The 21425-nt window shown below is 41.3% G+C and overlaps 1 protein-coding gene across 1 annotated transcript; it reads right to left on the bottom strand.

Annotated features, from left to right (window-relative positions):
* Window positions 1-3890: 3890 nt before the first annotated feature.
* Window positions 3891-21207, bottom strand: LOC128772511 (acyl-coenzyme A synthetase ACSM1, mitochondrial-like). The gene is made up of 2 exons (XM_053894365.1): window positions 21082-21207; window positions 3891-4214 (listed from the first exon to the last, which is right to left on the bottom strand). The coding sequence occupies exons 1-2, from the start codon at window positions 21196-21198 to the stop codon at window positions 4035-4037; spliced, it is 297 nt and encodes a 98-aa protein (XP_053750340.1). The 5' UTR covers window positions 21199-21207; the 3' UTR covers window positions 3891-4034.
* Between the last annotated feature and the right edge of the window lie 218 nt (window positions 21208-21425).

Here is a 21425-nt window from a genome sequence, read left to right as displayed (position 1 = left end):
GAGAGAGACAGAGCATGAATGGGGGAGGGTCAGAGAGAGGGAGACACAGAATCTGAAACAGGCTCCAGGCTCTGGGCTGTCAGCACAGAGCCCGACGCGGGGCTTGAACTCACGGACCGCGAGATCATGACCTGAGCCGAAGTCGGCCACTTAACCGACTGAGCCACCCAAGCGCCCCAACATTGTGAAGTTTTAACTTTCTTAAGAAACCAAAGACCTGATAAAGACAAGATGTAGAAACTTTGGTTTTCTGGGCAAGGAAAAGAAAAGAGAAAAAAACTTTGTTTACATTTTCTTATCAAGTGCAAACTAGCAATCCAAGAAAACGTTGTGTTTTTTTAGAAGAGAGGAAGTGGAATTTCAGTCTTCTAACAGTGTACCTTTAAAATCCATTCATTTTGGGGTGCCTGGGTAGCTCAGTTGGTTGAGCATCCCACTCTTGATTCTGGCTCAGGTCATGGAATTGAACCCTGAGTCAGGCTATGCACTGGGTGTGGAGCCTGCTTGAGATTCACTCTCTGCCCCTCCCCCATGTGTGCACACACACTCTCTCTCAAATGCAAAATAAATAAAATCCATTCATTTCAATCTTAGTCCATCCTGACCACATATAAAATTCCTGTCCAAAGTCTTCCCTTCACAAACCTTCTACAACTTTCTATTGCATTCAGATTTTGTCTCAAGCCATTTCTTTCCAAACAACCAATCTCATTTTAGGAGAAAATTACTTTCTTTTACCTTAACAAAAATGTATTCCCATTCCTCACATCTTTCTACACGTCTCTTACTTTTTTACATGCAGAGTTACTTTCATTATTTCTGTCAGTCTTTTAAAAAAAATTTTTTAATGTTTTATTTATTTTTAAGACAGAGGGAGACAGAGCATGAGTGGGGATGGGGCAGAGAGAGAGGGAGACACAGAATCTGAAGCAGGCTCCAGGCTCTGAGCCGTTAGCACAGAGCCCGACTCGGGGCTTGAATTCACGAACTGTGAGATCATGACCTGACCTGAAGTCGGATGCTCAACCAACAGCCACCCAGGCGCCCCACCCCACCCCACCCCCTTCAGTCTTAATTACATTTAGCAGAAGAATTTTAACTCTTAGAAACCTAAGACTCCAGTGAAAACTGAGTAGTAACCAATTGTGAACTGTTATACCAGAATTCTTCTAGATCTAAAATTTGTAATTACATTTTATAAGTACAAAAACATGTTTTCCATAGTAAAGTATTTTTAACAAAATTTTTAAATGTTTATTTATTTTTGACAGAGACAGAGAAAGAGAGAGTGTGAGCAGGAGCAGGGGAAGGGCAGAGAGAGAGGGAGACACAGAATCTGAAACAGGCTCCAGGCTCTGAGCTGTCAGCACAGAGCCTGACTAGGAATTCGAACTCACAAACTGCGAGATTGTGACCTGAGCTGAAGTTGGGCGCTTAACCAACTGAGCCACCCAGGTACCCCTCCATAGTACGGTCTCTTAATAAAGCACAAAGCATATTTCCAACAGACCCAAATATCCTCGGCTTCTCCGCAATAAGAAGCCAAAAACACAAATCTACATTCAGTAATCAATGCTTCAGCACTCAGTCCCATTTGGAAAAGGCCTCGATGGCCAATGAGTTCAATTCTATTTATCATTTAAGCAACCTTTTACGTTGAAGACTTTGAACCTATCTTAACAATTACACAAGAAAACTTTGAGACAGACAAAATTAAGAATCATTTTAAGTCAGCATTTTGCTAATAAATTGCAACAGAAATAACACAAGCTGATTTGACCTTCTGCACACCTTGGAAGAATAAAAGTTTTCTATTTGATGCTGACAACTCCAAAGACATGTTCATCTGAATTAAAGCAACAAATGTAGTTTAAATACCAAATATATGCCACGTGGAGCCACTAAAAAGTAAATTATTTTGTTCCCCATTGTCAAATTTTACCTGGGGCTGCAGCTGCAAACTTGAAGTAGGTGGTGTAAGTCCAAGCGGGTGCTGTTTGCTCCTTGACCGCAAGGATAGAAGGAGCTGGTGGTGTCAGAGGCACCAAGGATGGTATATGAGTCTAATATGCAGGCTGCACCCCAGGTGGTAGAGAAACAGGAGGAGGGGTCCTGAGGAGGCTCGCCTGTGTCCCTCACTTGACCTGGCCCCATGAAACACCCCAAGTGTACCCTGTCCCTACCCTTTGCCCCTGTCCTCATGGCCATCCTACCCTGGCCATTTTCTGGAATCCAGGCCTGGGTACAACCCTCCATGCGCCATTGGCATGGGGCAGATGCCCAGCACAGGGTTGGAACCAGGAAAACACCCCCTTCCATGACAACTTCGATGGGACAGGTCATGCCAGGGTCTGTGCATTCCATCTGCCTGTGCTGGCCTTCATTGGAGCGCTAGAGTTATTGTGGAGTGTGTGGGTATAAACCTGCATTATGCACCTGTGAGTCTGAGTTCTTTCTGTTTCTGTGAGTATATTGACTATCAACAAGAGTTTCCTGTTTCTTGGTTGTTTTCATGTTTTACTCTTGTGTTTATCTGTATGCATGTATCTATGTCTGTGTCTCTGAATGAACATACATCCACTGTGCAAATCTGTGTCTGTGACTGTATTATCTGTGTGTCTCAGGTACATGAGTCCCTGTGGGAGCATCTCTGTGTATCTGTGTTTCGTGTTTGTGTGTGTATTGATTGTATGTGTGAATTTGAGACCCCTTTGGGTGTTCTTGATCATACCTGTGGGTATGTGTGTGTGTTTTCTGTGTGTGTCTACTATTTGTAGAGTTTGCTTTATGGGGCTGATTCATGTGACCCTGAGTGTGTGTGTGTGTGTGTGTGTGTGTGTGTGTGTGTGTTCCACTCAGGGTGACACTGGCTATGTCTGCAGTGCGAGTCTGTGTGTGAGCCTGTCCATGGGCCCCATACCTGAGTCCCAGATGACACTGTGGGTGGTTCCATGCCTGTGTTCCATATCTGTGTATCCATGCCTGTGTGTGCTTGTGGTGTCTGTTTTTTCCTCTGTGCATGTGTGTGTCTGTGCACCTCAGAAGTAGCTGCAAAGGGAACCCTTCAAGGGCGATCCTGGGGTGGGTGAGCAAAAGACAATATGTGCTTCCCCCACCCTCAGGCTCAGCTCCCTCTGCCCATTTTTCTCCCATCCTCCAGTGCCCCCCACTTCGGATGCCATCTCGGTCTCCAAGGATGGATGGAGTGAAGGGCAGCTCACAGGACCACAGGCCAGCAGCTGGGAAGGCTGCAGATGGCAGGAGGAGGTTATAAAGTGTGGGGAGGGCTCCTAGACCCTGGTGAGGCTGAGAGATACCTAGGCCCTGGGAAGGGTGAGTGAGTGGGGGCCCCAAGGCAAGGCTGGGGAAACAGAACTCCTGGGCCCCATGGAAGGAATGCAGGAATGGGCACCCCGGAAAAGAGCTGGAGGAGTCCTGCAGGACTCCTGAGTCCCCAAAGGGCAGATCCTTCACTCACTCATCTGTGCTGGTGCAGGCTAGGGCCAGGAAGCAGCAGCAGCAGCCGCAGCATTCAGAGGCAGTGGCAGCAGATCCATGGAATGGTGGATGGAGCAGGGAGCCATGGTCTTTCGAGCAAGTGGAATCACCACAGTGGGCTGCCCTCGGCCCTTTCCCCCTTCCCCGGCCACCTTACTAGCTCTGGCCCTGGCCTCATCCTCAGCAGGGCATGGTCAAGCCAGACAGAGATGGACACCTGGGGCCATAGGAATGTCCCCCTGACCTCTGTGTCCTAGTTGTTGAATGGGCATAAGGAGTCACCCAGGGCCCCTGGCACCAGAGTTTTCTCTAATGGAACTTGGGAAGAATTATGGAGGGATAGCATTTAGTGCCAGTTTATTCACAGAATAAAAGCACAACACAAGGTCGCCTCGGATGTTGATGTCAATGTTTTATTACCAGACCACATTTGGAGCACTTACCCAGGGATGTGGAGGGAAGACAATAACATATTAATTTAAGAGAACAAAAATGCTAGAACATGGGAAGTCCTGACACTCTTGCAAAACAGTGCTCTACATTCCCCTCCTCACCCTCTCCATAGTGGGGAAACTGAGGCAGCCAGGGATTTGGTCAAGATTACAGAGTGGTTTCTGAGTGTTTTGCTGATTACATCTGACCAAACTCCTTTTTCTGAAGTTCACTTCTTTAATCTTAACAGTTATGACTTTGGGGAACTCTGGGACAAATTCCACCTGGTTGAGGATGAAGCAAACCTATCCTGACTTAGTCCTGCTATCATTTCCTACCAATGACCCATGCCCCTCCTTTGCCCCTGAGCAGTCCCCAGACAGGCTGGTACCATGTGGTGGCCTCGCTAGGCTCTATGAAGAATGTCACATTGTCCTCTTACCCACTAAGCTGGATGCAGCCCTGTGATATGCTCTGACCAGGAAATGTGAGTGGGAGTAAAGTGTGCCACCTCGAACACAACACTTGGGAACAACTGCATCTGGCCACCTCTCTGTCCATCTCTTATGTCACCTGGTAGTTAGCTATGGTGGGTGCTCTTTTATCCTGGTCCCAGGGGGACCATGGTGGACATGTGGCATGAGCAAGGAAGATACTTCCTTTATTATAAGTTGTTAAGACTTTGGGCTATTTGTTACCCACAATAACATCTAGCCCATCCTAACTGGTATGCATCCTCCGTTCTCCTCTCTATGAGGCAGCATAGCCTAACATTCAAAGTATGAACTCTATTGTTAGATACACGTGGGTTTGAATTTCAACTCCATCCTTTTATCAACTCCAACCTCAGACAATTTACTTGAAGTCTCTGAACCTCCATTTCTGCTCCATAAAATGGATGGTTACACCATCTCAGGTTTGAAGAGGATTAAATCAAATAATAAAAATGTAAATCTTTGAGTCCAGGACCTGGTACATATAGTCAATGTCAATAAATATTAGCTGTATGGCATATGTCTAGATTGCAAACAGTCTGAAAATGCAGCAACTATTACAAAAGAAGGAGACATTAAGCCTGTGGCATAAGTATCCTTTCAAACTGTTTTTCAGCAAATAGGATAATATTATGTCTATTCACTCACACCTTACTTTTTACTCTTAATAAGATATTGTTGTGATATTTTTATGTTGCAAACAAAAAGATCTGCATCGTCTTTTTAAATTATAGGACAACATTAAATACCATTAATAATTCAATCACTTCTCTATTGCTGGACATTTCCATAGGTTGCATATGGCACTGAAAACAAATGAAGTAAATAAAAACTATTAAAATGTATTGTGTGCTAGAGTAAATATTTGTTAACTTTTGTTTGCTCTGCATCTATATATGTACTGGGTTACAATTTAGAATGTATATCTTATTACAAACAATGTTTTTAAAAGGTGTGGCAGTTGTTGATTTCAATTTTTTTCAAATTTTGAAAGATTACAAATAATCTAATCTTTTAAATTTCAGGAATAGAATTTAGTGATTCATCACTTACATATAACACCCAAGGATCATCCCCAAAATGTCCTCTTTAATGTCCCTCGTCATTTTGCCCATCCCTACACCAACATCCCACCAGTGGCCCTCTGTTCTCTGTATTTAAAAGTCTCTTATGGTTTGTCTCCCTCTCTGTTTTTATATTATTTTTGCTTCCCTTATGTTCACATGTTCTGTTTCTTAAATTCCACATATGAGTGAAATCATATGATATTTGCCTTTCCCTGACTTAATTTAGCATAATACACTGTAGTTTCATCTACGTTGTTGCGAGTGGCAATATTTCATTCTTTTTGATGAGTAATATTCCATTATACACACACATACACACACACACACACACACACACACACACACACACACCACATCTAATTTATCCATTCATCAGTCAATAGACATTTGGGCTCTTTTCATACTTTGGCTATTGTTGATAGTGCTGCTATAAACACTGGGGTCATGTTCCCCTTTGAATCAGCCCTCCTGTACCCTTTGGATAAATACCTAGTAGTGAATTGCTGAGTCATACTGTAGTTCTGTTTTTTTAGTTTTTTGAGGAACATTCATACTCTTTTCCAGGGTGGCTGCACCAGTATGCCTTCCCACAAGCAGTGCAAAAGGGTTCGTCTTTCCCTGCATCCTTGACAACATCTGTTATTGCCTGAGTTGTTAATTTTATCTGACAGATGTGAAGGAGTATCTCATTGTAATTTTCATTTGTATTTCCCTCATGATGAGTCATGTTAAGCATATTTTCATGTGTCTGTTAGGCATCTGGATGTCTTTTTTGGAAAAGTGTCTTTCATGTCTTTTGACCATTTCCTCACTGGATTATTTGCTTTTTAGGTGTTGAGTTTGACAAGTTCTATATGAATTTTGGACACTAACCCTTTATTGGATATGTCATTTGGAAATATCTCCTCCCAATCCATTGGTTGCCTTTTAGTTTTGCTGATTGTTTCCTCTGCTGTGCAGAAACTTTTAATCTTGATGAGGTCCCAAGAGTTCATTTTTGTTTTGTTTCCCTTGCCTCCAGAGACATGACAAGTAAAAAGCTGCTGCAGGTCAAAGAGATTGTTGTCGGTTTTCCCCTCTAGGATTTTCATGGCTTCCTGCCTTACGTTTAGGTCTTTCATCCATTTTGAGTTTACTTTTGTATATGGGGTAGGAAAGTAGTCCATGTTCAGTCATCTGCCGGTCGTTGTCCAGTTTTTCCAGTACCATTTGCTGAAGAGACTGTCTTTTCCATTACATAATCTTTCTTGCTTTGTTAAAGATTAGTTAGCCAGGGGCTTCTGGGAAGATGGCAGTGTAGGAGGACACTGAGCTCACCGCATCCTGCGGATCACTTAGATTTCACTCACACTTGCCTAAATAACCCAGAAAATCGCCAGAAGACTAGCAGAATGGATTCTCCAGAGCCAAGCATAGACGAGAGGCCCACGGAAGAGGGTAGGAAGGGCAGAGAGGTGGTGCACGCTACATGGACTGACAGGAGGGAGCCAGGGCGGAGGGGCAGCCCGCCGGCAAAGCAGAGCCCCCAAGTCTGGCTGGCAAAAGCAGAGGGGCCAGACGGAGTGTGTTCTGACAGCAAGCGGGACTTAACATCTGGAAGGTTATAAGTTAACAGCTCGGCTCAGAGAACGGGAGGGCTGGAGGACAACGGGAGGGAGAGTTTTTGAGCCCCGGACAACAAAGCACAGCTTGGTGGGGAACAAAGGCGCTCGCCAGCGCCATCTCCCTCGCCCATCCCCCAGGCAAAATCCCAAAGGGAACCAGTTCTTGCCAGGAAACTTGCTTGCACCGTGCAAACACCCAATGCTATGCTTCTGTGGATTCATCCCTCCGGCGGGTCTGACTCCCTCCTGGTGCTGCAGGGCCCCTCCCGAAGTGGATCTCCAAAGGAAAAGCGAGCTGAGCCTGCCCCTCCTGCCCCTGTGCACCTTGCCAATCCACCCCAGCTAATACTCCAGGTCCACGGCACCACAAGACTGGCAGTACGCAAGTAACCAAGATGGGCTATGCCACCCCACAGTGAATCCGACCCCTAGGAGAGGGAAAGAGAAGGCACACACCAGTCTGACTGTGGCCCCAGCAGTGGGCTGGGGGCAGACATCAGGTCTGACTGCAGCCCGGCCCACCAACGCAAGTTATTGAAGACAGCACAGGGGAAGTGCCCTGCAGTTCTGCACCACTCCAGGGACTATCCAAAATGACGAAACAGAAGAATTCCCCTCAAAAAAACATCCCAAAATAATGACAGCTAATGAACTGATCAAAAAGGATTTAAACAATATAACAGAAAGTGAATTTAGAATAATAGTCATAAAATTAATCGCTGGGCTTGAAAACAGTATAAAGGACAGCAGAGAATCTATTGCTACAGAGATCAAGGGACTAAGGAACAGCCAGGAGGAGCTCAAAAATGCTATTAATGAGCTGCAAAATAAAATGGAGATGACCACAGGTCGGAATGAAGAGGCAGAGGGGAGAATAGGTGAACTAGAAGATAAAATTATGGAAAAAGAAGAAGCTGAGAAAGAGAGAGATAAAAAAATCCAGGAGTATGAGGGGAAAATTAGAGAACTAAGTGATGCACTAAAGAGAAATAATCTACGCATAATTAGTATTCCAGAGGAGGAAGAGAGAGGGAAAGGTGCTGAAGATGTACTTGAAGAAATAATAGCTGAGAACTTCCCTGATCTGGGGAAGGAAAAAGGCATTGAAATCCAAGAGGCACAGAGAACTCCCTTCAGACATAACTTGAATCAATCTTCTGCATGACATATCGTAGTGAAATTGGCAAAATACAAGGATAAAGAGAAAATTCTGAAAGCAGCTAGGGATAAACGTGCTCTAACATATAAAGAGAGACCTATAAGACTCGTGAACGATCTCTCTACTGAAACTTGGCAGGCCAGAAAAGAACGGCAGGAGATATTCAATGTGATGAACAGAAAAAAATATGCAGCTAAGAATCTTTTATCCAGCAAGTCTGTCATTTAGAATAGAAGGAGAGATAAAGGTCTTCCCAAACAAACAAAAACTGAAGGAATTCGTCACCACTAAACCAGCCCCACAAGAGATCCTAAGGGGGATCCTGTGAGACAAAGTACCAGAGACATCGCTACAAGCATGAAACCTACAGACATCACAATGACTCTAAACCCATATCTTTCTATAATAACACTGAAAGTAAAGGGACTAAATTTGACAACCAAAAGAAACAGGGTATCAGAATGGATAAAAAAACAAGACCCATCTATTTGCTGTCTACAAGAGACTCATTTTAGCCCTGAGGACATCTTTAGATTGAGAGTGAAGGGATGGAGAACTATTTATCATGCCACTGGAAGTCAAAAGAAAGCTGGAGTAGCCACACTTATATCAGACAAAGTAGACTTTAAATTAAAGGCTGTAACAAGAGATGAAGAAGGGCATTATATAATAATCACAGGGTCTATCCATCAGGAAGAGCTAACAATTCTAAATGTCTATGCACCGAATACAGGAGCCCCCAAATATATAATACAATTACAAACATAAGCAACCTTATTGATAAGAATGTGGTAATTGCAGGGGACTTTAACACTCCACTTACAGAAATGGATAGATCATCTAGACACACGGTCAATAAAGAAACAAGGGCCCTGAATGATACATTGGATCAGATGGACTTGACAGATATATTTAGAACTCTGCATCCCAAAGCAACAGAATATACTTTCTCCTCGAGTGCACAAAGAACATTCTCCAAGATAGATCACATACTGGGTCACAAAACAGCCCTTCATAAGTATACAAGAATTGACATCATACCATGCATACTTTCAGACCACAATGATATGAAGCTTGAAATCAACCACAGGAAAAAGACTGGAAAACCTCCAAAAGCATGGAGGTTAAAGAACACCCTACTAAAGAATGAAGGGGTCAACCAGGCAATTAGAGAAGAAATTTAAAAATATATGGAAACAAATGAAAATGAAAATACAACAATCCAAATGCTTTGGGATGCAGCAAAGGCAGTACTGAGAGGAAAATACGTTGCAATCCAGGCCTATCTCAAGAAACAAGAAAAATCCCAAATACAAAATCTAATTCCACACCTAAAGGAAATAGAAGCAGAGCAGCAAAGACAGCCTAAACCCAGCAGAAGAAGAGAAATAATAAAGATCAGAGCAGAAATAGACAATATAGAATCTAAAAAAACTGTAGAGCAGATCAACAAAACCAAGAGTTGGTTTTTTGAAAAAATAAACAAAACTGATAAACCTCTAGCCAGGCTTCTCAAAAAGAAAAGGAAGATGACCCAAATAGATAAAATCATGAATGAAAATGGAATTATTACAACCAATCCCTCAGAGATACAAGCAATTATCAGGGAATACTAGGAAAAATTATATGCCAACAAACTGGACAACCTGGAAGAAATGGACAAATTCCTAAACACCCACACGCTTCCAAAACTCAATCAGGAGGAAATAGAAAGCTTGAACAGACCCATAACCAGCAAAGAAATTGAATCAGTCCTCAAAAATCTCCCAACGAATAAGAGTCCAGGACCAGATGGCTTCCCAGGGAAGTTCTACCAGACGTTTAAAGCAGAGATAATACCTATCCTTCTCAAGCTTTTCCAAAAAATTGAAAGGGAAGGAAAACTTCCAGACTCATTCTATGAAGCCAACATTACTTTGATTCCTAAACCAGAGACCCAGTAAAAAAAGAGAACTACAGGCCAATATCCCTGATGAATATGGATGCAAAAATTCTCAATAAGATACTAGAAAATCGAATTCAACAGCATGTGAAAAGAATTATTCACCATGATCAAGTGGGATTCATTCCTGGGATGCAGGGCTGGTTCAACATTCGCAAATCAATCAACGTGATACATCACATTAATAAAAGAAAAGATAAGAACCATATGATCCTGCCAATCGATGCAGAAAAGGCATTTGACAAAATTCAGCAACGTTTCTTAATAAAAACTCTCAAGAAAGTCGGAATAGAAGGAACATACTTAAACATCATAAAAGCCATTTATGAAAAGCCCACAGCTAACATCACCCTCAATGGGGAAAAACTGAGAGCTTTTTCCCTGAGATCAGGAACACGACAGGGATGTCCACTCTCACCGCTGTTGTTTAACATAGTGTTGGAAGTTCTAGCATCAGCAATCAGACAACAAAAGGAAATCAAAGGCATCAAAATTGGCAAAGATGAAGTCAAGCTTTCGCTTTTTGCAGATGACATGATATTATACATGGAAAATCCAATAGACTCCACCAAAAGTCTGCTAGAACTGATCCATGAATTCAGCAAAGTTGCAGGATACAAAATCAATATACAGAAATCAGTTGCATTCTTATACGCTAATAATGAAGCAACAGAAAGACAAATAAAGAAACTGATCCCATTCGCAATTGCACCAACAAGCATAAAATACCTAGGAATAAATCTAACCAAAAATGTAAAAGATCTGTATGCTGAAAACTACAGAAAGCTTATGAAGGAAATTGAAAAAGATATAAAGAAATGGAAAAACATTCCGTGCTGAATTCCGTGTCAATACTACCCAAAGCTATCTACACATTCAATGCAATCCCAATCAAAACTACACCAGCATTCTTCTCAAAGCTAGAACAAGCAATCCTTAAATTCTTATGGAACCACAATAGGCCCTGAAGAGCCAAAGTAATTTTGAAGAAGAAGACCAAAGCAGGAGTCATCACAATCCCAGACTTTAGCCTCTACTACAAACCTGTCATCATCAAGACAGCGTGGTATTGGCACAAAACAGACACATAGACCAATGGAATAGAATAGAAACCCCAGAACTAGACCCACAAACGTATGGCCAACTCATCTTTGACAAAGCAGGAAAGAACATCCAATGGAAAAAAGACAGTCTCTTTAACAAATGGTGCTGGGAGAACTGGACAGCAACATGCAGAAGGTTGAAACTAGACCACTTTCTCACACCATTCACAAAAATAAACTCAAAATGGATAAAGGACCTGAATGTGACACAGGAAACCATCAAAACCCTAGAGAAGAAACCAGGAAAAGACCTCTCTGACCTCAGCCGTAGCAATCTCTTACTTGACACATCCCCAAAGGCAAGGGAATTAAAAGCAAAAATGAATTACTGGGACCTTATGAAGAGAAAAAGCTTCTTCACAGCAAAGGAAACAACCAACAAAACTAAAAGGCAACCAACGGAATGGGAAAAGATATTTGCAAATGACATATCGGACAAAGGGCTACTATCCAAAATCTATAAAGAAATCACCAAACTCCACACTCGAAAAAACAATAACCCAGTGAAGAAATGGGCAGAAAATATGAATAGACACTTCTCTAAAGAAGACATCTCGATGGCCAACAGGCACATGAAAAGATGCTCAATGTCGCTCCTCATCAGGGAAATACAAATCAAAACCACACTCAGATATCACCTCATGCCAGTCAGAGTAGCCAAAATGAACAAATCAGGAGACTATAGATGCTGGAGAGGATGTGGAGAAACGGGAACCCTCTTGCACTGTTGGTGGGAATGCAAATTGGTGCAGCCACTCTGGAAAACAGTGTGGAGGTTCCTCAAAAAATTAAAAATAGACCTACCCTATGACCCAGTAACAGCACTGCTAGGAATTTACCCAAGGGATACAGGAGTCCTGATGCATAGGGGCACTTGTACCCCAATGTTTATACCAGCACTCTCAACAAGCCAAATTATGGAAAGAGCCTACATGTCCATCAAATGATGAATGGATAAAGAAATTGTGGCTCAATATAGAATCTAAAAAAACGGTAGAGCAGATCAATGAAACCAAGAGTTGGTTTTTTGAAAAAATAAACAAAATTGACAAACCTCTAGCCAGGCTTCTCAAAAAGAAAAAGGGAGATGACCCAAATAGATAAAATCATGAATGAAAATGGAATTATTACAACCAATCCCTCAGAGATACAAACAATTATCAGGGAATACTATGAAAAATTATATGCCAACAAATTGGACAACCTGGAAGAAATGGACAAATTCCTAAACACCCACACGCTTCCAAAACTCAATCAGGAGGAAATAGAAAGCTTGAACAGACCCATAACCAGCAAAGAAATTGAATCGGTTATCAAAAATCTCCCAACAAATAAGAGTCCAGGACCAGATGGCTTCCCAGGGGAGTTCTACCAGACGTTGATAGCAGAGATAATGCCTATCCTTCTCAAGCTATTCCAAGAAATAGAAAGGGAAGGAAAACTTCCAGACTCATTCTATGAAGCCAGTATTACTTTGATTCCTAAACCAGACAGAGACCCAGTAAAAAAAAGAGAACTACAGGTCAATATCCCTGATGAATATGGATGCAAAAATTCTCAATAAGATACTAGCAAATCGAATTCAACAGCATATAAAAAGAATTATGCACCATGATCAAGTGGGATTCATTCCTGGGATGCAGGGCTGGTTCAACATTCGCAAATCAATCAACGTGATACATCACATTAATAAAAAAAAAGCGATGAACCATATGATCCTGTCAATCGATGCAGAAAAGGCCTTTGACAAAATCCAGCACCCTTTCTTAATAAAAACCCTTAAGAAAGTCGGATAGAAGGAACATACTTAAACATCATAAAAGCCATTTATGAAAAGCCCACAGCTAACATCATCCTCAATGGGGAAACACTGAGAGCTTTTTCCCTGAGATCAGGCACACGACAGGGATGCCCACTCTCACCGCTGTTGTTTAACATAGTGTTGGAAGTTCTAGCATCAGCAATCAGACAACAAAAGGAAATCAAAGGCATCAAAATTGGCAAAGATGAAGTCAAGCTTTCGCTTTTTGCAGATGACATGATATTATACGTGGAAAACCCTATAGACTCCACCAAAAGTCTGCTAGAACTGATCCATGAATTCAGCAAAGTTGCAGGATACAAAATCAATGTACAGAAATCAGTTGCATTCTTATACACTAACAATGAAGCAACAGAAAGACAAATAAAGAAACTGATCCCATTCACAATTGCACCAAGAAGCATAAAATACCTAGGAATAAATCTAACCAAAAATGTAAAAGATCTGTATGCTGAAAACTATAGAAAGCTTATGAGGGTAATTGAAGAAGATATAAAGAAATGGAAAGACATTCCCTGCTCATGGATTGGAAGAATAAATATTGTCAAAATGTCAATACTACCCAAAGCTATCTACACATTCAATGCAATCCCAATCAAAATTGCACCAGCATTCTTCTCGAAACTAGAACAAGCAATCCTAAAATTCATATGAAACCACAAAAGGCCCCGAATAGCCAAAGTAATTTTGAAGAAGAAGACCAAAGCAGGAGGCATCACAATCCCAGACTTTAGCCTCTACTACAAACCTGTCATCATCAAGACAGCGTGGTATTGGCACAAAAACAGACACATGGACCAATGGAATAGAATAGAAACCCCAGAACTAGACCCACAAACGTATGGCCAACTCATCTTTGACAAAGCAGGAAAGAACATCCAATGGAAAAAAGACAGTCTCTTTAACAAATGGTGCTGGGAGAACTGGACAGCAACATGCAGAAGGTTGAAACTAGACCACTTTCTCACACCATTCACAAAAATAAACTCAAAATGGATAAAGGACCTGAATGTGAGACAGGAAACCATCAAAACCCTAGAGGAGAAACCAGGAAAAGACCTCTCTGACTTCAGCTGTAGCAATCTCTTACTCGACACAACCCCAAAGGCAAGGGAATTAAAAGCAAAAATGAATTACTGTGACCTTATTAAGACAAAAAGCTTCTTCACAGCAAAGGAAACAACCAACAAAACTAAAAGGCAACCAACGGAATGGGAAAAGATATTTGCAAATGACCTATCGGACAAAGGGCTACTATCCAAAATCTATAAAGAGCTCACCAAACTCCACACTCGAAAAACAAATAACCCAGTGAAGAAATGGGCAGAAAACATGAATAGACACTTCTCTAAAGAAGACATCCCGATGGCCAACAGGCACATGAAAAGATGTTCAACGTCACTCCTCATCAGGGAAATACAAATCAAAACCACACTCAGATATCACCTCACGCCAGTCAGAGTGGCCAAAATGAACAAATCAGGAGACTATAGATGCTGGAGAGGATGTGGAGAAACGGGAACCCTCTTGCACTGTTGGTGAGAATGCGAATTGGTGCAGCCACTCTGGAAAGCAGTGTGGAGGTTCCTCAGAAAATTAAAAGTAGACCTACCCTATGACCCAGCAACAGCACTGCTAGGAATTTACCCAAGGGATACAGGAGTCCTGATGCATAGGGGCACTTGTACCCCAGTGTTTATAGCAGCACTCTCAACAATAGCCAAATCATGGAAAGAGCCTAAATGTCCATCAACTGATGAATGGATAAAGAAATTGTGGTTTATATACACAATGGAAAGCTACGTGGTAATGAGAAAGAATGAAATATGGCCTTTTGTACCAACGTGGATGGAACTGGAGAGTGTGATGCTAAGTGAAATAAGCCATACAGAGAAAGACAGATACCATATGGTTTCACTCTTATGTGGATCCTGAGAAACTTAACGGAGACCCATGGGGGAGGGGAAGGAAAAAAAAAAGAGGTTAGAGTGGGAGAGAGCCAAAGCATAGGAGACTGTTGAAAACTGAGAACAAACTGAGGGTTGATGGGGGGTGGGAGGGAGGGGAGGGTGGGTGATGGGTATTGAGGAGGGCACCTTTTGGGATGAGCACTGGGTGTTGTATGGAAACCAATTTGACAATAAATTTCATATATTGAAAAAAAATAAAAATTAAAATTAAAAAAAAAAATTGTGGTTTATATACACAATGGAATACTACGTGGCAATGAGAAAGAATGAAATATGGCCTTTTGTAGCAACGTGGATGGAATTGGAAAGTGTGATGCTAAGTGAAATAAGCCATACAGAGAAAGATAGATACCATATGTTTTCACTCTTATGTGGATCCTGAGAAACTTAACAGAAACCCATGGGGGAGGGGAAGGAAAAAAAAAAAAAAGAGGTTAGAGTGGGAGAGAGCCAAAGCGTAAGAGACTCTTAAAAACTGAGAACAAACTGAGGGTTGATGGGCGGAGGGAGGGAGGGGAGGGTGGGTGATGGGTATTGAGGAGGGCACCTTTTGGGATGAGCACTGGGTGTTGTATGGAAACCAATTTGACAATAAATTTCATATATTGAAAAAAAATAAAATAACTTATGAATTTGAAAAAAAAAAAAAGAAAGAAATTGTGGTTTATATATACAATGGAGTACTACGTGGCAATGAGAAAGAATGAAATATGGCCCTTTGTAGCAATGTGGATGGAACTGGAGAGTGTGATGCTAAGTGAAATAAGCCATACAGAGAAAGACAGATACCATACGTTTTCACTCTTATGTGGATCCTGAGAAACTTAACAGAAACCCATGGGGGAGGGGAAGAAAAAAAAAGAGGTTAGAGTGGGAGAGAGCCAAAGCATAAGAGACTCTTAAAAACTGAGAACAAACTGAGGGTTGATGGGGGGTGGGAGGGAGGGGAGGGTGGGTGATGGGTATTGAGGAGGGCACCTTTTGGGATGAGCATGGTGTTGTATGGAAACCAATTTGACAATAAATTTCATATATTGAAAAAAAAAGAATATCTTCAGCAAAAAAAAAAGATTAGTTGGCCATACATTTGTGAGTCCATTTTTGGGTTCTCTATTCTGTTTCAGTGATCTAAGTGTCTGGTTTTGTGCCAGTACCATACTGTCTTGATGATTACAACTTTGTAACACATCTTGAAATCTGGAATTGTGATGCCTCCAGACTTGGTTTTCTTTAGGATTGTTTGTTTTAGCTCTGTGAGGAATGCTGGTGTTATTTTTATAGGAATTGCATTGAATATGTAGATTGCTTTAGGTAGTATTGACATTTTAACAATATCTGTTCTTCCAATCCAGGAGCATGAATGTTTTTCCATCTTTTCTGTGTCTTCTTCAATTTCTTTCATACACTTTTTATACTTTCCAGTTTAGAAATTTTTCACCCCTTTGGTTAGGTTTATCCCTAGGTATTTTATGGGTTTTGGTGCAATTATAAGTGGGATATATTCCTTGATTTCTCTTTATGCTGCTTCATTATTGGTGTATAAAAATGCAACTGACTTCTGTACACTGATTTTGTATCCTGCGACTTGGCTGAATTCATGTAGCAGTTCTAGCAGTTTTTGGTGGAGGTTTTTGGCTTTTCCACATAAAGTATTATGTCATCTATGAACAGTGAAAGTTTGACTTCCTCCTTGCTCATTTGGATGCCTTTTATTTCTTTGTATTGTCTTATTGCTAAGGCTAGGACCTCCAATACTATGTTGAATATTTGTGTGAGAATGGGCATCCTTGTCTGATTCTGGACCTTAGGGGGAAAGCTCTCAGTTTTTCCCCATTGAGGATGATATTAGCTGTGGGTCTTTCTTATATGGCCTTTATGATCTTGAGGTAAGGTCCTTCTATCCCTCCTTTCTTGAGGGTTTTTATCAAGAAAGGACGCCGTATTTTGTCACATGCTTTTTCTACCTATACTGAGAGGATCATGTGGTTCGTGTCCTTTTATTAATGTGATGAATCACAATGGTTAATTTGTGGATACTGAACCAGCCCTACATCCTAGGAATAAATCCCATTTGATTGTGGTGAATAATTCTCTTAAAGTACTGCTTGATCCAGTTGGCTAGTATCTTGTTGAGAATTTTTGCATCCAGGTTCACCAGGGACATTGGTCTCCTTTGTAGTGCAGTATTTGTCTGGTTTTTGGACAAAGGTAAGACTGTCCTCATAAAATGAGTTTGGAAGTTTTCCATCCATTTCTATTTGTTGGAACAGCTTCAAAACAATAGGTGGTAACTCTTCTTTAAATGTTTGGTAGAATTTCTCTGGAAAGTCATCTGGCCCTGGACTCTTTGTTGGGAGATTTTTGATTACTGATTCAATTACTTTAGTGGTTTTGGATCTGTTCAAAGTTTCTATTTCCTCCTGTTTCAGCTTTGGTAGTTTATATGTTTCTAGAAATTTGTCCATTTCTTCCTGATTGGCTAATCTGTTGGCATTTAATTGCTCATAGTGCTCTTCTTACTGTTTGTATTTCTACAATGTTGGCCATGATATCTCCTCTTTTATTCATGATTTTAATTATTTGGGTCCTTTCTTTTTTCTTTTTGATCACTCTGGCTAGGGGGTTATCAATTTTATTAATTATTTCAAAGGACGGGCTTCTGGTTTTATTGAACTCTTCTACTGTTTTTGTTTTAATTTTGATATCGATTTCTGCCCTAATCTTATTATTTCCCTTCCTCTGCATATTTGGCCTTTATTTGATATTTTCCAGCTCCTTTAGGTGTGTGGTTAAGTTTTGTATTTGAGACCTTTCTTCCTTCCTATGTCTGTGATTAAGTGATCTATATATTTGAGTTCTTTAATGTTGGGGGCATACATGTTTACAATTGTTAGATCTTCTTGGTGGATAGACCCCTTAATTATGATATAATGCCCTTTCTAATCTATTGTTACAGTCTTTATTTTAAAATCTAGTTTGCCTGATATAAGTATGGCTACTCTGGCTTTCTTTTGATGACCATTAGCATGATAGCATGATTCTCCATCCCCTTACTTTCAATTTGCATGCATCTTTAGGTCTACAATGAGTCTCTTGTAAGCAGCATATAGATGGAACTTGTTTTCTTAGCCACTGTGCTGTCCTATGTCTTTTGATTGGAGTGTTCAGTCCATACATTTAGATTGAGTACTGAATGATGAATTTTGTACCATTGTGGTGCCTATAGATATGGTATTTCTGGTGATGTTCTCTGGTCCTTTCTAATGTTTGTTGCTTTTGGTCTTTACTTTTTTTTCTTTCTTTTTTTTTTTTCTTTTCTCCAGAGTCCCCCTTAAAATTTCTTGCAGGGCTGGTTTAGTGGTCATGAACTCCTTTTGTTTTTGAATGTCTGGGAAACTCTTTTATCTCTCCTTTTATTTTGAATGACAGCCTTGCTGGATAAAGAATTCTTGGCTGCATATTTCTCTCATTCAGCACATAGAATATCCTGTGACTCCTTTCTGGCCTGCCAAGTTTCAGTTTACAGGTCTGCTGCAAACCTGATCTGTCTTCCCTTGTATGTTAAAGACATTTTTTCTCTTGCTGCCTTCATAATTCTTCCCTTGTCTGTGTATTTTCTGAATTTGACTATGATATGCCTTGGTGTGGTCGTTTTTTGTTGAATCTAATGGGAGTTCTCTGTGCTTTTTGGATTTTGATGCCTGTGCCATTCTCCAGATTATGAAAGTTTTCCACTATAATTTGTTCACATCAACTTTCTGTCCCTTTTTCTCTCTCTTCATCTTCTGGGACTCCTATTTTTCAGATGTTATTCCTTTTTTTGTTTTTTGAGACTACTTCTTGTAGCATGCTCTTTTGCCTGTTTGCCTCCTTTTCTCAGCTTCATTATTCTCCATAAATTTATCTTCTATTTTGTTGATTCACTGCTCTGCTTCATTCATCCTTGTCGTTGTGACATCCATTCAATACTGCATGTCAGTTACAGCATTTTTAATTTCATCCTGACTAGATTTTATTTATCTCTTCAAAAACAGATTTTATGCTTTTTTCCACCCCAGGTAGAACTCCTATTGTCATGGTTCTAAATTCTAGTTCAGACATCTTGCTTATATCTGTGTTGATTAAACCCCTGACTATCATTTCTTCCTGTTCTTTCTTTTGGGGTGAATCCTTCATCTTGTTATTTTAGAGGAAGAAAAAAATTAGTAAAATAAAAAATAATTCAAATAAAGGATGCTATATCCTAGATGCGTTTTGGTTGGCTTGTTGACAGAAGCTTGCTAGAATAGAGAAAAGTATGAAAGAAAAGAAAAAAAAGCAAAAATTAAAATGTATGTAATTAGAATAAAATAAAATAAGTGAAATAGAATAAAAGATCGTAAAAAGTCAAAAATAAAAAAATAAACCAAAAATAAGTTTTTCCCTTTCTGTTTCCAAAGAAAGGAAGAAAAAAGTCTGTATTTTAAGCCAAAACAGAAGAAAATGTACAAATAAATGAACCAGGAAACAGAATAAAACCTGAATGAAGTTACATCCAGTTTCACCTAGAACTGAAACTATGAAGCCCTCTATAGTCCATACACTAAGCAAGTGAAGTGACTTGTGCTGGTCTACTAGGGGATGTGCCTGAAGGGGCAGTTGGGCAATGCGTGGTATAATGGCTTTGTTCTCCACTATAGCTTATTGGTGTGGGTGTACGCATGTACGTGCATGGGAGAAGTGGAAATGGCTTCACCCAGCTCCCTAATCTCTGGCACAAGAACTTCACACTCTCACCAACTTGCGATCAAGCACCTCTTCATTGTCTCCGGCCTCTGTCTGCTCCCCACCTCTACCCTTTCCTGTCCACACTGCCTGCCTGCCAAGCAGCACCTTCCTCCAGAGTTTTATCTCAGATGGGGTTGTGTTTCAAAACCCCACACTTCAGAGACAGCTGGGCTTGGACAAGCACTGACTCACTGGGGGAGGGTCTCAGTGAGCAGCGGCCAGGGGAAGGCTTGTCCAGAAAACATGTGTGTGATCGTGCAGCAGCAGAGGTTCAGAGGTTATGGCAAGTCACAAAACACAGCTGGTTCCAGGTTTCACTCTGGTGTCTTTGTCCCAATACCAGCAAATGTGGCTGCTCTCTGGGGTCCACATAAGATCTCTGAGGGGAGGCCATATGGCCTCTACCAAGTGCACTCCAAGCAGGGGAATCGCTTCTCCACATGTGGCCCATGGACCTCTCAGGCCCCACTCCCTGCTCGTGGGGAGTCGCCTTACTTCCTCACCAGAGCACAGCCAGGCACTGAGTTACAAAACTTCAGACTCTGCACTCCACTGTTCATAGAATCCTGGTGATATTGAAACCCTCTCCTTTCTTCCTGTCAAAGGTTTTGGGGAATTGATTTCTTGTTCAGTCCCCTGTGAGCATTTTTATTCTTTCTCTCCCTTTCTTTCCAGCTACTTTCAGGGGAGTGCTTTTCTTGCAAAATTCCAATGCACCACACTTTCCCCCTTTCTCTTTCTCTGTCCTCTCTCTGCAAAAACATCTCCCTACCCTCCCTGTCTTTTCTCTCCCCCAGTTCACCTCTCTGCACCATGTACCTGCTGAACACTGTGGCTCAAGTTATGTTGATTGTTGTCGGTCCTCAGGTCAATTTCCTAGGTGTTTAAAATGGTTTCATGCTGATCTAGCTGTGTTTCAGGGATAAGGCAAGCTCAGGATCTCCATGGTGCTCTGCCATCTTAACTCCTTACAAATAATCTTCTTGATATCTCTGAGAATGTGTTTCATCTTTTTCTTTATGATGACATGTCAGCCATGTTTCTGACATAGGACAGAGGTTCCATCTGATTGAGTTGATTCTTCCAAATCCCTAAGTTGAATTGCTTCTTCTGCATAGGAAAATGTTTATTCCATTGGCTACATAAGCTTCACCCCAGCCACCCGAGCAGAGCCCCAGGAACCAGTGGAGGGGAGCACATCCCATCCATCTGCCCTCACTCACCTTCCTCGGGTACTTATATGGGGCTGTCACTGACTTCACATACTGCTGCAGCTCCTGGGTGAGCTGGTCCTGGTCACGGGAGAGGAATTCCGGGGTCAGGACAATAAATGCCTTCATCACCTGCAATGAAGAACCAGAGTGAGGCTCAGGGTGAGTGGCAAACAACTGCGTAGTTTAAAAAGTAAATGTTTATTAAATAAATGGAAAAACAAGTTGAGAGTTGGGCCTTTGGAAAAAAAACAGGACCAGTTTCCATACTTCCAATTTCCACTCTTTGCCTTAGAAAATAACCTCTCAGCCTCCATTTCCTTCTCTGTGACATGGGGATAGCATAGCTTCACCCC

Source organism: Panthera pardus, unplaced genomic scaffold (genome assembly GCF_024362965.1).
Source record: "Panthera pardus isolate Hobbes unplaced genomic scaffold, ASM2436296v1 HiC_scaffold_5, whole genome shotgun sequence".
Lineage (NCBI taxonomy): Eukaryota > Metazoa > Chordata > Mammalia > Carnivora > Felidae > Panthera > Panthera pardus.
This window is presented reverse-complemented; position numbering and strand designations above follow the sequence as displayed.